Here is a 22,624-nt window from a genome sequence, read left to right on the forward strand (position 1 = left end):
CTCTATTCCACATGAAAAACACAACAAATTAGTGTGAATAATTAAAAGCTAAGAACCAAACAGAACAGAACTCACATTTAGTTGCGTCGTAGATGTAATATAGGCTATATAGGCGGAGTAATTTTATTAGTTCATAAAGTTACAGCTCGTCACCTGTAAATGGCTGCTATCAACTCCTCCCACTGGAGAAACAATGTTTATTATTGGAGACGATACGTTGATGCTACCAGACCGGGGAGCCACCACGACGACTAAACGCCCTGACTCATTTTGCACCGGGATTTTCTTTCATTCGAGGGGACATTTGGACAGTGGTCTTTCTCTAGTCCGGTTTGGTTGACGCGTTGACGCGTTGGAAAGAGAGGGAGGCGCTGGCAGCGGAGCGGAGCGACCACCGAGTTCTTCTAACCCAGTCTCACCCCCTCCCTAACAACATGCTTTTCGCCAGACTGCGGGTCCGAGTCGACGCTCAGCGTGGCCGTTTCTCTGCGAGGTTAGTCTCTCAGTTTGTTTGTGTGTTTCTTTATTTATTCATTTTCTTTCAGATATTTTTGTGTTTTACATGGCGGGCTTGTTTAGGCTCCTACGCACATGGGTGGGAGCTGTGCGCCGTTTAGGAACTGCTGACATAAATGACATTCCTCCTCGTAGTAGTTCAAAACAAATCACTTAACCAGGTGGTTAATCTCCGCGGACTACTCTGTAACTTGATCGTTATGGTAAGACTGTCCGCTGAGTTCAAAGGGAAAACTTACTACTGTTTTTATCAAATTTGTCCCCTCTTCACTCCCAAACGGAAAGAACGTCATTCAGGTGTACTAAACTATCATATTACACTACTAAATGGCGAGTTTCTAGTGACATATTTTACTCGTAGATGGCTTATTTACCGACTTAAAGATTAGAAGTCACTGTAAGCGTTTTTGGGTTCACATTAAAATTGACTATCATATTTAGGAAAGCGTTTCTAACGCATTTAAACTGCGTGCTGTTGGATGACCTCGCTATTCTGTTCCCCTCTCTCTTTTCATTATATCAAACTCCCTGTCTGACCGATACCACCCTCAGGTTTTAGTTTGCACTCAGTTGAGTTGACTGAAGGATGCACGGAAATAAACGCACAACTTAAGCAATTTAACAGAATACCAGGACACTGAGTGCAAAATAGACCATGCTGCATATCTGACACAAATTAAGCTGTAGCCCCTGAATAAAATACCATGAAATCCTCTCTGCAGAAAGGAACTTAGCCTTAGGCTTAACGTGAATATGAAGCTTATCAGGGTCAAAGCTGAGCTTGTTTAACACAAGATGTGAGCTTATTAGGAAATGTACAGAAATGTGTGAAATGATACATCCGTTAAACAGGGAAGGTACATCCAGAGGGCAGGAGAAGGGCTTGAGGTGAACAAGTGATACCCTTGATGAAGTACATTCATTTGAAAGGAGTTTGAGGCTTAAGTGTCTTCAGTGTGAAGTTGTAGTGCAAGGAGCTTAGAGTTCTACCCAGTATAAGGACAACAACGATTAGTGTTTACTAATGTTTCCATACAAGTGGATTTTTATTTTTTTTTTTGAATTTTTTGCCAGTGGTATTCGCTCAGAGTTAAAGAGAGTTAGAGAGTTAGCTACAGCACGAACCTGTAGTCAGCTCTACATTAGGTTATTGTTTATACTGATGTTGTGTCTGTCGTGAAAAATGCCTTGCTTTCTGGCATCACTAGCCACATATCAGCGCTGATCTGATTGATATTGGGGCCAATCCACGATTTTTATGATGATGATCAGATCCAACCAAGCCTGATGTTTTGATGACATTTATTTTGCTATTAACGGAAACCATGTGGTTGTAATGTCATAATGTCTTCTCTGTCTTCCCTAGCATAAAAGCTAGCTATATCAGCTTCTAATGAAAACTATTACAGAGAGAGATTTACAGAGCTAAACCAGTGCATTTTCTGGAGTACAGAACACAGGTTTTCCTGGAGCCAAAGAGCGAGCTACTGTCTGCATGCTAGATGAACACTGACAGTTCCATTCTTTGTACTTAATCCAGGCGTATGGTGTACATAATCTAGGAGGGTATCTGCTAGGGAGGCAAACATAACTGTTTAGGACATCCCTAGTTTCCATGCACACTATATGTGTGAGCTCTGCTAGAGCTCTTGTAGAGTCGATTTGTCTGATAGACTGAAGAACCCAGCATCAACTCTTGGATTTTGGGCATAGTTGGCCATAGCCCTAAATCAGTGCATGCAGTGCTTAAGTAGTTACTTTATATTATTGCTCCATGTATTATACTAGCTGATCACATTTAGTTCAGTTTAAAGATTGCAGTGTGGTCATTGTTTACTTTTAAAAGTCCTTATACAATATTCAAGTTAAAATGTCCAAGTGACAGAATACTCTAAACCTGCTGAGTTCTTAAATGTAATGGTTTATCTGTACTGTAAGATTGGTGCATATTTATGCCTAGTTTGTGTTGAACCGAACAAAACTGTCAATAAATACAGTGCTGTCACTTGGGACTAGCTCCATAATTCATAACTCTAAATTAGGGCTGGTCGGTATACCGGTTCATACTGAATATATTACGGTATTTTTTTCCGTTATGATATGAACTTTTAATGTACCAGCGTAGCGGTGTGTTTGACTGTCCCCAGATTTCCACATCAGCAAGTAGTGCTAACACGGGGCTATGCAAACCTGTTTTACGACCAATGTGGGATTATTCTACAAATATTTACTCATCATCACAGTAAAATAGTCCTTCCCTAGTCAATCTACTGCATTAATTCCTCTCTCAACCAGTAGAAAATGTTGTGAACACGTGATTATGCATGAAAAAAAATACATTGATACCGTGATATATATTTTTGGTCACACTACTCTAAATGACTGCACAATATACAGTGAATTCTTTTGCTCCCTCGTAAGTTACAGCCAAATGTGACATACACAAACACTCCCATAAAAACAGGCTGTGTTCAGATAGGCCTGTCCAGTTTTTGAAGGCAATGAATGTACCCACGCATGTATGAAGTATGAACAACAGCCTCGCCCATGCTTCCGTCTGCTCACGTCCCCAGGGAGCTGATGAGGACAGCACAGTGCTGAGACGAGGTCAGAGGTCACCAGGTGTTTAATGGACACATAATGAGTTCTAATGGGCTACAGGGCAGAGGGGGCGGTTTTACAGACTCTAGAAACTAGACACTGTGTGAGAGTGGATTATTAGATTTGTCTGTCAGATGATGACACGGCTGCAATTGTGGATGTTTGCTTCAAGTTCAACTACTGATACTGAGATCTGCTAATTCCCACAATGCTTTGAGAGTGAAGCACAGTAGTTCACAATAAGACTCACACATTTGGATTTTAAACCTAGCCTTGGACAGTAGTATAATAGGACAAATCTTGGTATTATTCCGCTGTGTGTTATGACAATGCTGCCCAGCGAGACGCTAGAGCTGAAAATGAATAGCACTCTCGCAAAGGAGGAAAATAAGAAGAAAATGAGTTTTCTGCTTATTGGTAGCTTAAAGCTCTTTGGCTATACGTTGCCTTTCACTGTTATTCACGTCACATCTGCTCTGTTGATGTTTTCCCAGTGTAGAGGATTAAACGAGTGGGGCATATCTTCTGGTATAGTCTCTTCTTTCAGAGGCAACTTGAAAAGAGACAAAAAGACCTAACATAGCCTGGAGAGAATGGGCTTGCATGTGTGTGTGCGTGTGTGTGCTTGGGTAAGAGGGGGTGGTGGGTATTGGTGGGGGGTCCTTTGTTAGAGGGTATGCCACACAGCTGACAGTCAGCTCTCCCAGCTGGACATGTAGGCCAATGTCAGCAGCTACTTCTTGCTGTTATGTTTGGATTTCCACATTTGTGTGTGTGTGTGTGTGTGTGTGTGTGTATACGTGTGCACAAAAGCAGCAGGTGCACACCATCTGTATCAGTATAAACCACTCCCACTTTTTTGTTAGACTAAGTACATGTACAAGTACTTAAAATGGGCATTCAAGTGTGAGCGATCACACATTTAACTGTTTGAAGTAATTGATACGAGTATTTTGTATAATTTTCAACACCTGATCTTTTAATATTCATAGTGCCCCAATCTGACTGCACTACTGATCTTTAATCAACAAATTTGCAACCTGAATTTGCTTCCCTGGAGATTCATAAAGACTTTTCTGATCTTACTTTTATTCTCCTAGATCATGGGTGCATGTTGTGACTGTCCGATCGTTTACATGCACATAAAAAAATTATTGCCTTAATCCGACTCTAACTTAAGCGCATCTTAACGCGTTACTCCTACTGATATCACCCAGATAATGCGATTGAAAATCTGTTTTCACTGGCACATTTATGCCTTAATCAGAGTTTAACCAGACAACGCTTGTATGCATGCTCCACAACTGCTGGTGTATGACCCTGGAACAAAAACATCCAAAAAAGCCGGTCAGCTGACCATGAGGGATACCATGCTGATAGGATTGTAGATGTAGATTAAATGATAAAGATAGCTCATATTATTTGCCAATAATGAGTCAGATGGGGTGGATAATCTAAAGTGGTGTTTTTTTAACTGTTTACTAAAATGTATCGTGATTACTGTAGCGTTACGGTGGTCTTGTGCATTTGCTTGCCCAGCTGCAGCTAAAAGGCCTCTATAGGAAACACAGGCAGCCTTCTCTGTCTAGTGCTCTGGGACAATGAGGCAGACCCCTGGAATGTTTTGTAGCCATCAGACTAGGGAGGGCACCCAAACTCAAAGGTTTTTGGTGTTTATGTGTGTTCATTATTGTTATTATTTAATGTATTTAAATATTTTACAGTATATTAAATCTGAATCTTTCACCATTTGCAAAAGAAACGCTTATTTCCCTTTTCCTTCATTTGGGTACCATTTTCTCTTTCATTTCTCACCCTTCTTCCTTCTTCTGTGTGAGTAATGTTACTTGTCCACTTGCACAGGTTGCACATAAGTATGCTGTTTGTTTTTGGTGTATATCCACATGCAAATTGCAAAGTACCTGGCACGTTCAATTTAAGATCAAAATTCAATTCATCAACATATGCAGGTGATAAGAACCAAATTTTATTATTTCCATTTTTTTACTTTGAGTAAGAACAAACATAGGAAAAGAAAATTAGGAAAAGATTCATGCCAGGCCATGATGCTATGTTGCCATGCTTTACAGAAATCTAGTCATTTTCACACTATTTTCCGACCATTTGCCAAATGCCTTTTATGTGGTCTTGATTTTTATACAGCACTTTTCTACCTACCTACCTACCCACCCTACCCTACCTACCTACTCAAAAGTACTCAAAGCGCTTTTACAGTCAGAGACATATCCACCTAACCCGCTAACCCTTTGTTTCGTGGACAACCCGCTCTACCTACTGAGCCACAGACACCTTTTATATCTGAATAATTGAAATTGCAATCAATCAAGCTGACTTCCGTCAAAGTAATACAAGCTCGCTTTAGGGCCCAAATAATTCCAGAACTAGGTCCAACAGTCCAGTACACCTTGACTCTGGAAAACAAACAAACAACATAATTCATTATTAAATATTTATGTTTGTGTTCTAGTTTCCTGAGGTGGTGTGGAATACTGTCTATACTGTCTGAGGTGCTAAAATTCCTCTATGTTGGAAATCTCTACTATCCCATTGGGCTCAGCTGCCCCATGTATGACAGAAGGTTTATTTATCCATTTATTTCTAATTTATTTTCCAGCCTTGACTGAAAGACCAGCATTGATTCAGCCTCCCATGTCTAAAAATGTACAAAAGCTTTGCAGAATGATTAAAGTGATGGTATAGACATAAGTCTTTGTCCTGCCTTCTTTGTGGTGCTTATGGAGCATTTTGGCTACCATAAATGTGTCACTCACACAGATTCTGTATCACTGTAGCAGAGACCAGCTAGCTAGCTCTGAAACAGATCTTGGGATTAGTGAGCAGGTCAAAGTATTGTTTTAATCTGGTTTTGGCTCTCAGTCTCTCACTGGTGCACGAAAGACAGATGGCTGAGTTTTTAGTGAAATCCGCTGGTAGAGGGAGGAGTTTTGCAGGCGTCCATTCTGACCACTTATTTCGTGCACCCTTTGCATTTCAATGATTGCTCACTTCTGCGGTGTAATGGGAAAAGCCCTCCTGCTGGGAAAGTAGATGCACTATTTGAAGCGGTTTAGTGGAAGGTCGTTCATTTCAAATGACTGTGTCATACTTTTCTATCTCTGGGGTCCCTTCACAGTGTTTTCAACGATGTGTTGAGAAAACACAACACTCAGCATAATCTGATTTATAACCAGTGATATCCAGCCAACTTGTTTCAGGGTGGTAAAATAATTCTTTAAATTATTCATGTCATCGTGTTAATGGCGCTCTTTATTTGCAGTATATTGCTTCTATTGTGATTACTTGAATACTTTAAAAGGGCATGGATTTTTCATTCATATGTCTGTGGGAGCTAGTACAAACAGAAACAAACAGAGCGAAGAGATGACACACATAATAGGGCATGTACAGCAGGCACTGTTGCAGCTCAGGGCACTGTGGTTAATTTTAGTGCATTCATGCCTTGCCTCATTGCACAAAGGTAATACAGATTCAGGGTTTAATGTGTTCATCGTCAAGAGTAGCCACACTCAGCAGTGAGTAGATTAGTATAGAGCTAGATCTGCTGGCTGTAACATAATTTGATGTTGCTTGGGGTTAGAGAGCATTTAATGTCCTCTCTAAACACAACTGATAATATATATTCATCGTTTTTTTTTTTTGTGATATTTTGGCGTCAGTGAATGCATTACGTCACTTACCTGTTTGTTTGGTCTGAAATCTTAACCCCCAAACTTAATCAAGCCTTTGCTAGATGTAGTCCCAAAAATTCCCTTCTGGTGGTTATGTTGAGCTCCGCGCAGTGCACTAGAAGTCACATTCCAGGCATACTTGAGATATAAGCTGCTATCTAGGGCCGTAAATGATGCACAGTTGGTCACTTCTTTATCATGATACACCATGCACCACATTGCATAGTTTACAAGGTTTGGTCAAACTGCCTTCATTTTCCAGAGTAAAGTACTTTGGTTTATAGCTGCTTTGACTCTTGCCAGCCACCACTAAAACAGAAGAAGAAGCTTTGACACAAGAACAACTAAGATGACTAATAAGTTTTGACACTACAGGGATGTGTTTTTAGGGCCAAAGCCTGATACTGATCTGTACATCCCTAGCACATAATACTTGTTACGACTCAGCATTACTCATCAGGCAAACTCTGTTTTGAAAGATGGAATTCAGGGCTGTCATTGTGTTGCAGTAGTTATATTCATGTAGCTGACGCACTTGTTGTGGAAAACTGTTGAAAATGTATCTCAACACAAAGTCTGTCTGTATCAGTTCCAGCAGGAGCAGCAACCAGCAGTAAGCAGTATGATATCTATCTCAATCTTGAGCTTTTGCCTCATGTTGCTATTCAGTACAGTTTCTGGTTTATTCAGTGTTGACTTAACGAGGAAATGTTTCTTATTATATCTGTCATTAATTAGCTAAGGTAGCATTGGGCAGGATTTCAGGGACTTGTGTTGGCGTGCACACACCATACATACACCATACAGCACCATGGGGGGGATGGGATTAGTTTTTTTTGTATCAGCTTTGCTTCCATTCTCTGATCACTGGTGAAGTGCTGCTGCTCCAGCAGAGCACTCTATAAAAGATGATTGATGGCACCATAGAGTCATAAAAGGACCTTGGTAGTCCCCCTGTACTTTGAAAGACCTAAGTGTTCTTGGCAGGTAGACACCCAGAAACTGGTCTGACCATGCATTCCAATGAGGTCAGTTTTCAAGAATCTGGCTGTTGACCCCAGACTGCCCCAAACATGTCCGTCCAGGGCATTGATGATGATGAAGAGGCAAAAAGCCCTGATTGTCAAGTCATTTCCCACTTCTGCTATAGCCACTCTGTACAAAACCTGGCTTCCCAATGCTTTAATTAAGGTTTTAAACTGAAGTTAAAATTAAATCTTACACAGAAAAGAGAGCAGTATTATATAATAGGGAAACATAATTTGTCCATATGATGAGTGCGATACGGACAAAAAAATAACGCTTTTGCGAACATTTGATTTGCTTAAAAAAAAAAAAATAGAAAATCTCCAAACCAAGCCCAAGGATAAATTGAATCTCGGCATTTCATCTTTGAATTTTTGTGGTCACAAAAGTTCTAAAGCTACTTTATTTTCTGGTCCTTTGTAGGTTTGGTCACTGTAATTTGATTGCTTTTCTAACTCCGAAAGAATGTCTTAAGTCTCTCCACTCTTTCACCCCTTTTTAAGGAAAGACATAATGCACATATGAAGCAGTGTGTCTGCATGAGAAGGGCTTGTTTTTCAGGAGTGAGTATGTTAATCTGCATTCTCCAGGGCTTCCTCCTTGAGCCATGTGAAAAACGAGGGATGGGCATTTCTTGTTTTTTAAACCGAGTTCTGAGTTCCTAAAAGTTTGCACAAAAGAACCGTTGCCTAGCTGCAAGTGAGGAGCCTTGCTGCTACTGCCAAGCCTGATTTGCGTGCATGGGTCTTTGACTGAACGGGATCTCCTGCAGAATCGACGGGAATGCAGTCAGTTAGGGAAATCTGCATTTTACTGGCTCTTAAGCCTTTTTCTCCTATGAACTTAGGACAGTGTCTGGAGGATCAGGTTGAGACATTGTGCAGATTTCTCACTACTGGAAATACTATTTGAGGCGAGAGCTGGTCTCCCAGCTGAAGCTTGTAGAAGGTAGGATATATCATTACAATTGCAAAGAAAGTTCAACTGTCGTATAAAGAAAAAATGTTGTATACAAAATGCAGTTTGTCTGATGATTTTGGCATTGGGCCTTACCACCAGCAAGTTCCTGGACTCAATTAGCGATTTTCATGTAAATGACCTTTCTTTATGGACTCAGAGTCCGAATGGTATTGAGCTTGCAATGTTTGCAAATTATTTTCTCAATAAGTTTCTATTAGTAAATCATCTACTTTTATCTTTAAACATCTTCATAGATCTTCAATGACTTACTTATCAAATGAACATGTTTTGTATATGTGCTGGGAGTTTTCATGAACAGATGCATCCACAAACATTTTGGTGCATAAAACCCATTCATATTTGATGTGAGAAGTGTGACAACTCTGTTTTAGAACTGAAATTCTGTCCAGTGGCATGATTTGGCTGAGGATGCTGCATTGCACAGCCTTGTTTTATGATTGAGTTGAGATGAAAGGCTACTGTCTTGGAAATAATCCATTTCTGGATGTAGTCATGTATAAGATAATCCTTTAATTTACCCCACAGTGTATCTGTACCCTGTTTTCTTATTCTCTATTGTGTTTCCAGTAATGAAAAACACAGTCATTAGATGGATTTGTCATCACAGATTAGACTCCAGGGATCAGATGGAATATGCTTCTTCCTCTGCACAGTGGAGCCGTACAATCAGTGTTGAGTTGAAATGCTGTTTTCACTGTTTCTCACATCCTGCCTTCGACTCAGGTTACCAGCTTGCATGTATGGTTTTGTAATGCCCCTGTGAAAAGGAATGATTACAAAGTGCAAAACCTTTTCCGTACTTATACTACTTTTGTAGTGTTAGTGGCACGTGACTGCTAGATTCCTCAGTTGTTCAGAAGTAGCAAGCGAATGGTAAAGAAGTATCAGTACCATTATAAACTAATAAAGTTGTGTGCTTTTTGTGAATTTACTTCAAATGTACTTTTGCCTTTAACTAACAGAAAGACACAAACTTTTTATGCCACAGCCAAGCAATCACAACATGTTACTGTGCTTTACTGTCCATAAGGTAAAATTAATATAAGATATTCAACTAACTTAAATAATAGTCTGTTTGTGTATGTATTTCACTTCAGGAACAAAATAAACATCCCCATCAACACAATGGGCTATCGGCAGGACGATGTTTAAAGCAAAATTTGTTAAACAGGCAAGGCTTTATGCAGTGTCAGCGTTCAATTGACCAACCTCAACTAAACACACTAAACTGTAAGCAATGCACCAGCAATGTTCATTTATGTTTTTCTTCTGTGTTCTGTGCTTCTCTGAAGACTACAGAACTGTAACTCCCAAAACTGATGTGCAGACTGAGCTATAAATTCTTTTACTCTTACACCCTTATACCTCACACTTTTGCATCCACTATAGGAGTGTAGCAAGGCTACACTTTATTCAGAATCGTAGAAGATAATTGCTATTCATATATAAATCAGTTTATAATATAGTCAAATCAGTATAAGTGATCACCAATCATGTCTGGTAAGACCAGTGGCTGGTGATTAGAAAATAAACACCCCAATAATAATCAACTCTAGTTATCTTGAAGCATTTCTACTGCTTAGTTGCTGTCTCCACTAGCTTCCAATGAACTTGTAGAACTGTATACTTGTATAACAGCTTAAAGCCTGTCAGTTGATTTATTTTAACAATAAGAAATCATAGGCAGAGGAGGCTCAGCAGCCTTTGTTTTGGTAACTCTACCTTTCCCGTGGTTAGACCAAAACCTCATATATGTGTCACAGAAAAAGTCAACTAACCACAGATGTGTATCTGGCTTGTGTATTCCTTTGTTGCCTTTGTGTTGGAAGCTCTTGGTTCACTAAGTGGCCGAATCTGGCCCCTGTTTTTCGCTTTTACTGCAGATTATTTCTGATTACCTCTGTCCAGCTCACATGATTGCACAAGGTTGTTTTATAGGTTTAGCAACCTGAATAGTAGTGATGTTAGTGCTCGCTGCCTGTTACCCTCCTCTTTTCCTGTTTGCCAACCTGCTATGAGTGGAGCACATGTTGGATTGTTTTCACTCCATGTGTTTCCTGTTCTCTTCACAGCAGCTGAGAGCAAGGGGAGCAATCGTGGCAGTTTGGGGAACTTTTAGTAGCAAAAAAAGCAGCAGCACTGGTAGCATCTCCACCTCCTGTTTCACACTTCTGTATTCATCTGAGCTCACAATGAGTTAGAGGGCATCATTGACCATTGCCACAGCTGCCTTCCGAACTCACCATCTGGAGCACCTTGTCTGGAGACGAAAGCGTCACTTGCCCTGCTTCATGAGCCAGCAGGATGCAGCTGAGGTCCTCGCACTCTCTGAGCGCCTCCTCATAGCTTCACACAAGGGACAAGCTGACAATGTGGTCCAGCTTATCAACAGAGGGGCAAAAGTAGCAGTCACCAAGGTAAGAGTGGTCCCAAGTGTATTCATTTGACAACTGATGTTTGTTCTGTGTTTTATTCATGATAATCCCCATTACCAGTAGAGCCAGAGGATGACTGATCAGGTCAGTCTGTCCAATACAGAATTTGGCTTCATTTAATATATCAGATTAAGACTGATTATTTTCTTGATTACTGATTAAGCTGAGGATTAATTCCCTAAAATCATCACAAAATATTTTCTAATCCCATAGTGACATCTTCATTTAATTATGTGTACAGAGAAAAGCATTTTCTCTAATCAAGTCAAAATGTCTCAGCAACTTTGAATGGGATTTAGAAACTGCAAATACATACTAATTATGAGTATTTTTCTGGCTATTGTGTATTAACCATATGTATATGTAATACTAATCATCATAACACGCATGCACATCAGCGAGCCAAAGACAGTAGTTCTGCATGACCCAGTCACCAGGTTGTCCCTGGCTCCGTGTAGCGCTGATAGTGGGTGGCGGTTCCTTTATAATAAGTCGGTGTGAACATGGATGGGACAAGAGCTTAAAGGCAACACTGTTCTTCGTAGTTCTGGACTAGTGAACTATAGTGAACGCAATCAAAGCCAGGAAATCTAATACTGTAAGTGTTGAAAGCTTAGCTCTGGCCAAAATTTCCTGTCCAACAGGATTCTCACATAGCAGCTGGTGTTCCTAGGTCATTTTGTTGTATAGAAAATGGATTGACCTGTGGTGACTTGCTGTTGACTCACTCGATCATGTTTCTTACAGTGAACACAGGGTCATAACCAACTGGTAAACTCAATTCAGTTCCCTGACCTCATCTTTCCGTTGGCCTGTACTATGAAGTCAGCTCATGTTGGGTGTTATTTTACCACCATTGTGTCACTGAGATGTGTGACTCATCGCGGTAACCCAGTAAAAATGGCAGGGATAGTTAGTCATTACCATTTTTTCCCATTTTTATTTTGTTTTGTTTTGTCTAGTCTCCAGTCAGATTTTCATTCATTGTCTTGCAAATGCACAAGAACGAGCACTCTGGCAGTAGACAAGATGTTACATAAGGACTAGCGTTAATCCTGGCCAGGAAATTGCACACAAAGGAGGCGATAAAAGAGAAACATCACCTTAACAATCTATCAGCAATATGGTTGTCCCAACACCCAGCTTTCATTTTGAGCTTTAGTAAAATTGTCTTAAACAAACTAATGTCATTCATTTGTGAATGTTGTATGTGGAGCACCACTGATGTATCTGTTGCTGGTGACACATTTCAGTATATGAACACTGATGACATGTTGGGATTAAAGGAAAGAATTGATGAAATAAGTTTGAGGTGTTTCCTCCTTTTGTTCCTTTTAATGTTACTGATGATATCCTCTATGTTGTTGGCAAGTGCAAGTTTCTTCCAAAACATACTGTTACTTATGGTAGATGAACTTTCTTAGTTGTACTTTCGGGTACCTGGTACTTAGCAGCTGCATCAAACTTTACTATAGTATTCTTGTTTGTATTTACAATGAGTTGATTCTAAATGTCAAGACGGTTTATTGGCTGGGATTTAATCAAACTTTGACAATTTGGCAATTGCACACACTGAATAAGCTCCACTATGTGTTGGCAGCGTATGTTACATGTACCCAGATGTTTAACAGTATCACAACTGAGCTGCTGTGTGGCCAGATGGAACGCACTGACACAGCTCTCAATCCCACACACGACATGCACCGACTGACATAGTGACAATCACAACTGGCAATGGAGGCCTCTTAGACCTCGTTTTGTTCACCCCCCAGAATGTGATGTAACCCTCCTTTGTGGCAGTCACGACCAATGCTCAGTTTAGAACATTGACCTAGATGTTAGATGAGTTGCAGCGAGAACAGAGAGTACACCCCTTTGCACAGATGAGATCACTATCTCATCTCCAGCACAGATGCTGCGTATCTCACCTCAGTCTCAGTAGACCAGAGTATGAGCTTCCATACTCTCCTTGACATGTTCATATAGATATTTAAGTTTCACACAACATAAATAACATAATCATAATCAGTCCGAATCAAGATAGTCTCCAAATGCCGGTGGAAATCTGTGTCTAACTGTCTTGGTTGGTTGAAGTACACATTAAAGGGGTCTGTAAATTTGCACTTGCTTGGCTCCTGACACAGCACTGTGATTAAAAGCTGATACTAAAGCCATAGGTCCACACTGGTTGATGTTACAGGTACAAAGGGCGTGCGACTTGAAAATAAAGAAAAAGAATTCTTCAATTTGAGAGCACAGAGGATGATCTTATTACAGATGATGTTATTACAGTACTAAGTATTAAGGTAAAAACATCAGGCTGTTATTTAGTGCGAACATTATTGTAATTTGGTGCTGACTATAAAGAAGTGTTTCTGGACAATGTTAAGCAGTATGTTTCAAATGTATTAAAGAAAAAAGTGAGTATTTTATACAGGCGTTCTTTTTTTCTGGCCTGGGAAATTAATTTTCCATTGGAACATGAACACATTGTGAAAACTTCAGTAAAATAACAGTACATGTGCTGTTGCACACTGATAATTGTATTTTGACCACCTGTATTTGTGTATTTTGGCGGGGTGCCATTGTGGGCGCTTAATCCAGGATGAAGGGGATAGAGTTCCATCTGAAACATTGCTCAGGAAAAGAAATGAAGGGATAGCTTTTTGAAAGACTAATATGATGAATGGGTTCAGGCTAAGGGAGGAAGAACTCAGACGAGAAGGAAAGAAGGCATGAATATTAGAAGATTAGCCTGAGGTTCGTAATGACTGAGGAAGAACAGAGAGAGGAGACATTACGTTATAGTCGAACACCCATCAAAGTGTGTGAAATACTCAAACACAAACACAAATAACACAGTGTAAACAAAGTATACGCTGAGAAGTTTTTGGACCCTTCCTGATTTACTAAATTTTTGAATAAAAATGACTCAAAACATCAGCAGATTTTTTCAGAAGCTGCATTTGTATACTGTCTTCTTGATCATGTAGTAGCACTAACAAGCATTGTTTTCAACTGCATCTTAAAGTCTTCATGACAGGTCATTAAACTCCATGCACTAATGTGGCCTGTCAGGCGTGTGAGCATGTGGGCATGTAAGTTTAGGGTGATTTGAGTAACATAGTGTCATCATTCTAAAGCCATTAAATAATAATAGACTTAATCCAGATCTGGTAAAGGAGGAAACCTGTTTGTTTCCACTTAAATATAGAAATTTGCCAATACTTGTTTTTAAGCATGAACACCTGACGTAAACAGACATTCCTGACTCAGGGAAGATTATTAGTTCTTAGCTATGATCCTGTTTTACTTGGCTGATTATGTGCATGACGTACTTCTGCTCAGTATCATTGTCTTGTACTGCAGCTCAAAGGAGATCATGCGGAATTGGGAAAGAAATTTCCAGTAACTTAGTAGACCATCTAGCCTAGAAAGATATTTTAATAACATTTTTGGAAGAAACTAAATTGCGATGCAGCGGTAAAACAAAGACAGACTGCAGTTTTTTTTTTTAACACTGAAGCTTGACCAAGAGTCATAACTAGGACAATGACATGCGTTTCTCAAGCTCACTAAGTATGGCAGTGTTGGAAATGTTGTCCAATCAAATCCACATTAAGACGCCTACACTCCTATAGATTTCTTTGAGTTAAGCCTAACTTTCACACCTAAATTCCTACTAATCTGCTCAAGGATGTTTTACCATGTTAAATTAATTGATCTACCTTGAGTAAATGGTTTTAAGGTCACATAGGCTTTTAAGGTCACATAAAACTTGATGAATTTATTTGGCCCTATACAACCTAAATCAGGGGTCTTCAATGTTTTTCAGGCCAAAGACCCACAAACTGATGACGAGATTAAGTAAGGACCCCTACATGTGGACCCCCTATGTTTTGTAATATTAAACTCGGCCTAGTGCTATTCATAAACATACATTATTATTGTCATTTTGCATTCAATATTAAGCTATTCAAATAAAACACAGTTCAAATATTCATTCTTTTCATTTTTTTTTAACGTGCAACAGTAGGGTGCCTGTGCAACTGCTGGAAACATGAACATACCAACATAACACAGCTAAACATAGCTAAATTATTTTAGCTAAATAATTAACAGTTCCAGGATTTAACTTTAAACATAACTAAATGAAGTAGGAATACCAGTCATTTTGGCCTCAGTAGTTGGTTGATGGGAGTGAGCTGCACTGTTAGCTTCTCTGCTAATATTTCATCTGGGGACTGAACAGGCCTTTGACCAAATGTGAACCTGACAGAATCAGCGTGTAATATGCGGCCTAATGATTGCCTCAGCAGCGATACGTGCGGGGCCTACTGTGTACAGGAAGCATAGATTGACAGGTCTCGGCTAGTGTGGCACTCTGTTGTTGAGACAGGTCCTGTATTGCTGAATGAATGATGACGTCTTCTGCCGCCATTGATCGCTTTACTAAAATATTTTGGATTCATGTTAATGTGTATTTAAAGAAATTTAAATTTGGTTGATTCAACATTTTTAGAAATTTTTCCCCACAAAGACTTTGCGACCCCCCGGCAGTGCCCAGCAGTACCCTAGGGGTCGCGGGCCCTCTGTTGAAGACCTATGCCCCAAATGTGTGTGTTATTCTGGATGTCATTACCTTGACCTCCACTACTACTGTTATCATTATTTTTGGCCAGTTTATGTCCACGTAAAACGGGCCTCTTGGAATACACCTGCACAATATCGTCAAAACTGGGACTATGGCATTTCTAATTATCAAGATTTGTAAATAATTAATTCCAAAACTGCTCAAGCATGAACATTGATGGGAGGCTAGCAAAAAAAGTACAGCAGTAAGAATTTATTAAATTGACTTCCTGATATAATACACTGTCATTTTGTGTATTTTTATTGCATTTTCAACCTTACAGTGTAGAAACTGGTTCTCACCTTCCTGCTTGCTATTTGGTTGTTTCTTGTGCCGAACAAAAAAGATTAGATGTGTAAGAATAATAATGGCTTTTCTAACGAATTCTCACCTTTTCCCTCATCATTTGCCCTCACACTTTGCGGAGCTCCAGTCTTGCCTACTCTCATGATCAAACCTTAAACTAAACTGGAAAATACAGAAATCCATTCATAGAATTAGCGTTAACAGTTATGGTGCCAAAAATCCCTGTTTCTGCTAAATCCAGTGTTCAGTCTGGCACAGCAAAACCAACACACCGTGCCACAAACAGACTCTCACTCAGTGTAATGGCAACAGGGGTCACTGCTGTTTACCTGAACTGAGCGGGTGGCTTCCTTCCAGCCAGGCTGTAACTCAATCTGCCTACTGTGTGAATGCAGTGTTGGGCCGCACCCAAACAAAGCACGAACCTTCAAACTCCAGGATAATGCCCAGTGTGTAATGGAGCTTGGTCTGTTGTGTGGGAATACACACACATCTGTAATTAAACTGTATCTACTCAGTAGAATTACAGATTAAGAGATCATCTGTATTTAGTGTTTGAAGTTGGAATTGATACCTACATGCAGACATCCTGCTCTCTCATTCCTCTTGATGCAGTTAAGCAGAGTTTATCATGATGAATTAAATGTTCAGGATGTCTGGGTGTGCCGAGAGCTTTTAAGCCAACGCCCCATGCATATATTATTCTAATGTACCCTCCCAACATCCAGTCAAGTGAAGAACACTCTCCAGGAGGTAGGCATACATCTTGTGAAGAGCAAGAGCACCATTCAGAAATTTGGAGAATAGTCGGTGTATGCCAGAATCGCCCCGTAAGTGATCTAAACTAGCATACAACAATAATTTGCAAAAGTTGTTGGAAACAATGTGATGGGTGTGTATGGCTTCTTGTGGCACTGAGTCAGTAGTGTTTATTAATGATGTGACAGGAGATAGAAGCAGTTGGTTGAATGTGACCCAAACTTCAGTTACATTTACTGAGGACAAAAACTAAAAGCAGAAAGTCCCACAAAAATGCAGCTAAAGACCCGACAAAGCGTCCTCTAGGAGGAATGCCATTCTTTTTGATTTCAGGTTTCAAACTAAAACTCAAAAAAAAAATGTATCCATCTGTTTTTTAAGGCGCTTGCCAGCACAGCTCAAATGTTTGTTTGAGAACACACAGATGTTGTCCAGTTTCACTGCTGCTTCAACAGACAGGTGATGAGCACACACTGTTTGATCAGTGTCATTTCTTTCTTTCTTTCTTTCTTTCTTTCTTTCTTTCTTTCTTTCTTTCTTTCTTTCTTTCTTTCTTTCTTTCTTTTTTCTTGTTTTACTGGGAAGTCTTGAAATTAAGGTCTGGGAAAAAGTATGGAACTTTGAAATTTCAAATGTGTAGGAACCCTGTTTATTATTATGTTCATTCATCCATTTAGATTAGATCCCCTGAAAATAGAGGACTGTGTATAAAATGGTTGCAATTCTTATGCCTTTCCTCCAATTTTGATGTAAATACAAATTAAAATTAAAATTTATTTTAGACTTAACATATAAGTTCAGTATGTTGTGTCAGTGTCCAAACAGGACACACTAAGTATATGATATTCAATACTTGGACCTAATTGCATGTTATATTACAACAAGCCTTGTATAGTTAAGCACAACAGTTATTACACATTACTCAAGTCAAGCCCATGTTAATTGAACACAAGACTTTTTGTCCACTAGGGCTGCAACAGACAATTCTTTTGAATGATTAATCTATTGTTGTCTGGTTTCTTAGTCTCCAAAATGACTAATATATTAATCTATTGACTATTTTGTGAAGTCTATTAATCCTTCAGTGAACTATTAAATTAAATAAACTTGAAACTGTTATTGAAACATATATGTGACATATTTTCATATGGTATCTATGACTGAATAACACCTGGTCAACCATAAACATTTGCCTCATGATACTCTTTATCACGAAGTACTTAATTAGGAAAGATGTTGTTTTCTGTATTTAAACAACTCACTGAATCTGTAAATTGAACAATTTCACCTTCACACTCCTTCACCCTCCTGCCATCTGTGTGTACAACCAGTGTCCGTAAGTTAGAATTTCAGTCACAATTTCAGTTACAATTTCCAGGGACTGAAGAGTTAAACCTGTACACATATGCGCATACATACATACATACTCAGTGCTATAACCTGGATGTAATATAGCCAGCAAATTACCTATATGGTCATCATGTTTACAGCATTTTAATCTGATGCTATGTGTTCCTTTACATTCCTATTCTATTCTTGCTCTTCACCTTGACCTCTAACCTAAAAAAAAAACTAGTTGTTCCCACTAGTTGGTGCAAAACCAGAAATTTATATAGTAAAAACTGAAACCACTTGAATGACTAGATGCCCCAAGAGGTAAGTAAATACTTAGAGCATATTTATTTTTTTGCGTGAATAACATGAATACTTTGAATCTTTCCAAAGTTAAGTACCCTTTTTCTTAAAATGACTACCCACATGGATTGACAGAATACACGGTTCAGTTTATCCCCTACTCAGCTGAACAGCTGTCCAGATTGTTGACATGGATTAAGGATTTGTTTGTTTCCCATTGGCTCATGGCTGACATTGTATTTGGTAGCAGATTGTCTCCAGTAATGAAACCAGACTTTCATACACCACAGTCTTTTTGCTTATGTGTTCTGGTGTTGTGTGTGTGGTTTGTGTCCACAGTATGGCAGAAGCCCCCTGCACTTGGCTGCTTACAAAGGCCACATTGAGGTTGTGCGTATCCTGCTCAAAGCTGGCTGTGACCTGGACATTCAGGACGACGTGAGTAGATTGAACCATCACTCAGCTGCTGCGGACATTATTCCACCATTCATCCACCAGCTTGCACTGCAGTCCTGACTGATGATTACCAGCGGCAGCTCATCTTTTAGCTTGAAAATTCTTTGAAGTTGGAATAACCTTTATAACTTTAAATAATTTTTAATACTAAGATACCTGTATCTCATGGCCTCCAGTGGCCTTGAATGGGACCCTCTTGAGTGCCCTCTTGTGGGCCTGCCTTCAAGATGCAAGTCCATATTTCCCACAGATAGTGACAATTCAGATTTCTGGCACTGCCAAATTCCCTCTCTGTGGTCAATGAGCTCTGCAACAGGCTGCAGAACATCTTCCAGGACTGGGGGGCGCAGGTGCATACTGAGACAGGAGGATGAGAAGGAGGAGGAGGGGAGAAGAAAGTGGAAGAGGGCTGGGAAAGAACCTGGAAGAGCAGGGAGAGTGAACGAGGTTAGCCAAACCTGCTCTTACTGAGCCAGCAGAATTCTGTTCCCCTATCTTTCCTCCCCTGAAGTAACTCCACTCCACTTTACCACTGCTGCTGCGTGTGGCTCAGAGCTTATTTAGCATGGACATACCCTCCAATTCTACCTCCTGTTTTTCCTCTTATGGAAATCACTGTTGATTCCCTTTTCTTCCAGTACTGTCATGTCAAAACTGGCCTGCTAAATGTCACTCTACTAAACTGCTCTGTGTGCAAGCATTCCATTCATGTAAGATTGGCTGTTAGAAAACAGACTTTGCCTTTTCTATCTGTACAATGGGTCCTTACACACAGTTTTGTAAAAAACATTACATTTTTGTATACAGACCAACGGTGCCTGTATATGTTCACCACGTAGGTTTGTATGTTTGGTGTATTTTCTTTAACTTTGGGCCAACTGAAGTTAAACATGATTGATTGTATTTGTTTGTGTGTGTGTGTGTATGTATGTCATGAAAGACCATATTGGTGCTCCAGTGGTGTTCACTTGATGGAACAGACTGCTGTGTGTCCGTTGACAGGGGGAGCAGACGGCATTGCACCGGGCTGCTGTGGTTGGAAATGGCGACGTTATCAGTGCACTCATCCAGGAAGGGTGCGCACTGGACAGACAGGACAAGGTGCCGGCCAAAAGAAAAACAAATGCGCACATGAGTAACATAGACCTTTGTCAGAATAAGTCAAGGGAAAAGGGAAAAGGGAATTTCAGTTTCAAGGATGCATGTAGTTGAGTATTTAACTGCAGAGCCATGTCCAAAAACATGTCTTAACCTGACTTCTAGAATCCTACGCTTTTGTTCACAGCTGTATTTATAACAGTCATCTGTTTCACAGCATGGAGCTCCAGGCACTTTATGGTGGATGCACACCTGCCCTAGTATTGTAGTGATAATTATGTCCATACAATGCACACTCCTAGGCAGCAGCAGTACTACACACTCTTACACAGAGCATACCATCATAACACCATAACACCTAGACCCAAGGAAGACAATATAAATTGAAGCATATCTTCATCTAAGATTCCTGCTGACATTAAGGCTTTTATCCTGACAGGATGGCAACACTGCTCTCCATGAGGTGTCCTGGCATGGTTTCAGTCAGTCTGTCAAACTACTGGTGAAGGCTGGAGCCAATGTTCACGCCAAAAACAAGGTGACTCTTCTGTAATATTTTAAGCTTTTATTAATACACATGAAATATTTCTTATACAGGAAAACCACACTCAGTTCAGTTACAACAACACTGTGTCACTTTTCACAGTAAAAAACACTTTGGTCTTCTGACAAATGTATAGTTGAAAAGCCTAAAGCATGTGAAGCCTTTGGGATTACTTGGATTTCTGAATAAATTAGTCATAAAATGTGTTCTGATCTTCATCTAAGTCACAACAATAGACAAACACAGTCTGCTTAAACTATATGCTTTAACTATACTTATATTTTCATGTTTTTATTGAACACAACGTGTAAACATTCACAGTACAAGGTGGAAAAAGTATGTGAACCTTTGGATTTAGTTCAATTCAATTCAATTCAGTTTTATTTATATAGCGCCAATAACAATACCAATCGTCTCAAGACGCTTCACAAAAACCAGCCTGCAACCTCCAGAGCAAGCCTGAGGGCGACGGTGTCAAGGAAAAACTCCCTTTTAGCAGGAAGAAACCTTGAGCAGAACCCAGCTCATATGGAGGGACCCATCTGCTGAAGGCCAGCCGGGTAGAAACAGAGAAGATAGAGAGAAAAGAAGAGCAGGAGAAACAAGATAAACACACTTCTGTCATAGATACATACATCAAGCTGAAGGAAACATGTAGGATCTAGTAATATAACACATAGCTGATGATCTGTGACAGTTTGTGAGTATAACAGGAATCATGGGCAGGTTGGTGAATTGTTCATCTAGGTAGGAGTGGACAACTGGAGGAGGCCATGATGACTGGGGCAGATGCAGTTTATGGAGCTCCACAGGTCTGTAACTGATTTACCCTCCTTTGGCAGCAGTAACCTCAACCAAACCTTCTCTGTAGTTGCAGATCAGACCTGCTCAACAGTCAGGAGGAAATTTGGTCTATATGGCTGTCCCTGAAAGTGTCCCCAATTTTAGCTTTATGAATGAGGAAAAAAATGCTATGTTACAGACTACAGCTATTAGAGTAGCTGGCCGTGCTACTATTATGTTTAAATATGAATAAATATGACAAAATAAATTACACTGTAAGTGTTTCTTCATAACATTTAATGTTATCAAGATGGTCTCTTTTTTCTTTTTTATCTCTTTTTTTATCTCTTTAGTGTTCCACAATATTTACTCAGCATCACACTAAAATAGTCCATCCTTAGTCAATCTACTGCATTAACTCCTCTGTCACCCAGTAGAAATTGTTGTGAACATATGATATGCATGATAAAAAACTGTGATACCATCAGAATTTTGAAAAATACCATTATATACATTTTTGGTCATACCGCCCAGTCCTAGGTTCACATATTTTTTCCACCCCGTGCAGTGAATGTTTACATGATGTGTTCAATAGGTATATGAAAACATATACTTTTTTGTGCGGTATTGTGTTTGTCAATTGTTGTGACTTAGATGAAGGTCAGAACACATGACCATTTTATGGAGAAATCCAAGTAATCCCAAAGGGTTCACATACTTTTTCTTGCAACTGTATCTCACTAAAAATAGATATGTTCACAATACCAAAGGAATATAGTCAAATGTAGCCCAGACTACCTCCAAATTTTGTTTGAGATCAGATCACTCAAAGGTGTCCTCTGAGACATTACACTAACTCACCTTTTGGCTACAAAACAGAAGACATTTTTCCTTCTACCTGCTTGCAGCATTGTCAGACAGCTAGTGTTAGACAGCTAATGTTTTCTATTTAGACTATATCTGACTTGTCAGAGCAGAAACATGGTAATTAATTAGAGCACAAAACCACTCCAGACTGTTAAAATCCTTACTCCAATTGAGGTTTTCAGTATTAACTGATATTATGCTTCCACTTATCATCCTCAAGAATACCTTGCTTCTCTTTTTCTTTGACATTTTTTCTCTGTCTTTCTTTTCTCTT

General features: G+C 39.6%; 1 protein-coding gene across 6 annotated transcripts in view; it reads left to right on the forward strand.

The window, feature by feature from the left end:
• The first annotated feature begins 216 nt into the window (after window positions 1-216).
• Window positions 217-22,624, forward strand: part of ankrd6b (ankyrin repeat domain 6b) — a 38,717-nt gene continuing 16,309 nt past the window's right edge. The window contains exons 1-5 of one of the 6 annotated variants that reach the window (XM_047574196.1): window positions 217-493; window positions 10,907-11,251; window positions 18,942-19,040; window positions 20,061-20,159; window positions 20,596-20,694. In XM_047574196.1, coding sequence (XP_047430152.1) covers window positions 11,126-11,251; window positions 18,942-19,040; window positions 20,061-20,159; window positions 20,596-20,694 — 423 coding nt within the window. In that variant the 5' untranslated portion in view covers window positions 217-493; window positions 10,907-11,125. Of the gene's footprint in view, window positions 494-8,611; window positions 8,802-10,906; window positions 11,252-18,941; window positions 19,041-19,065; window positions 19,506-20,060; window positions 20,160-20,595; window positions 20,695-22,624 lie in introns of those variants that run through there. The other 5 variants (XM_047574197.1, XM_047574198.1, XM_047574199.1 and 2 more) reach the window with 5 other exon arrangements.

This window comes from Mugil cephalus, chromosome 21, assembly GCF_022458985.1.
Source record: "Mugil cephalus isolate CIBA_MC_2020 chromosome 21, CIBA_Mcephalus_1.1, whole genome shotgun sequence".
NCBI classification, from domain to species: Eukaryota; Metazoa; Chordata; class Actinopteri; order Mugiliformes; family Mugilidae; genus Mugil; species Mugil cephalus.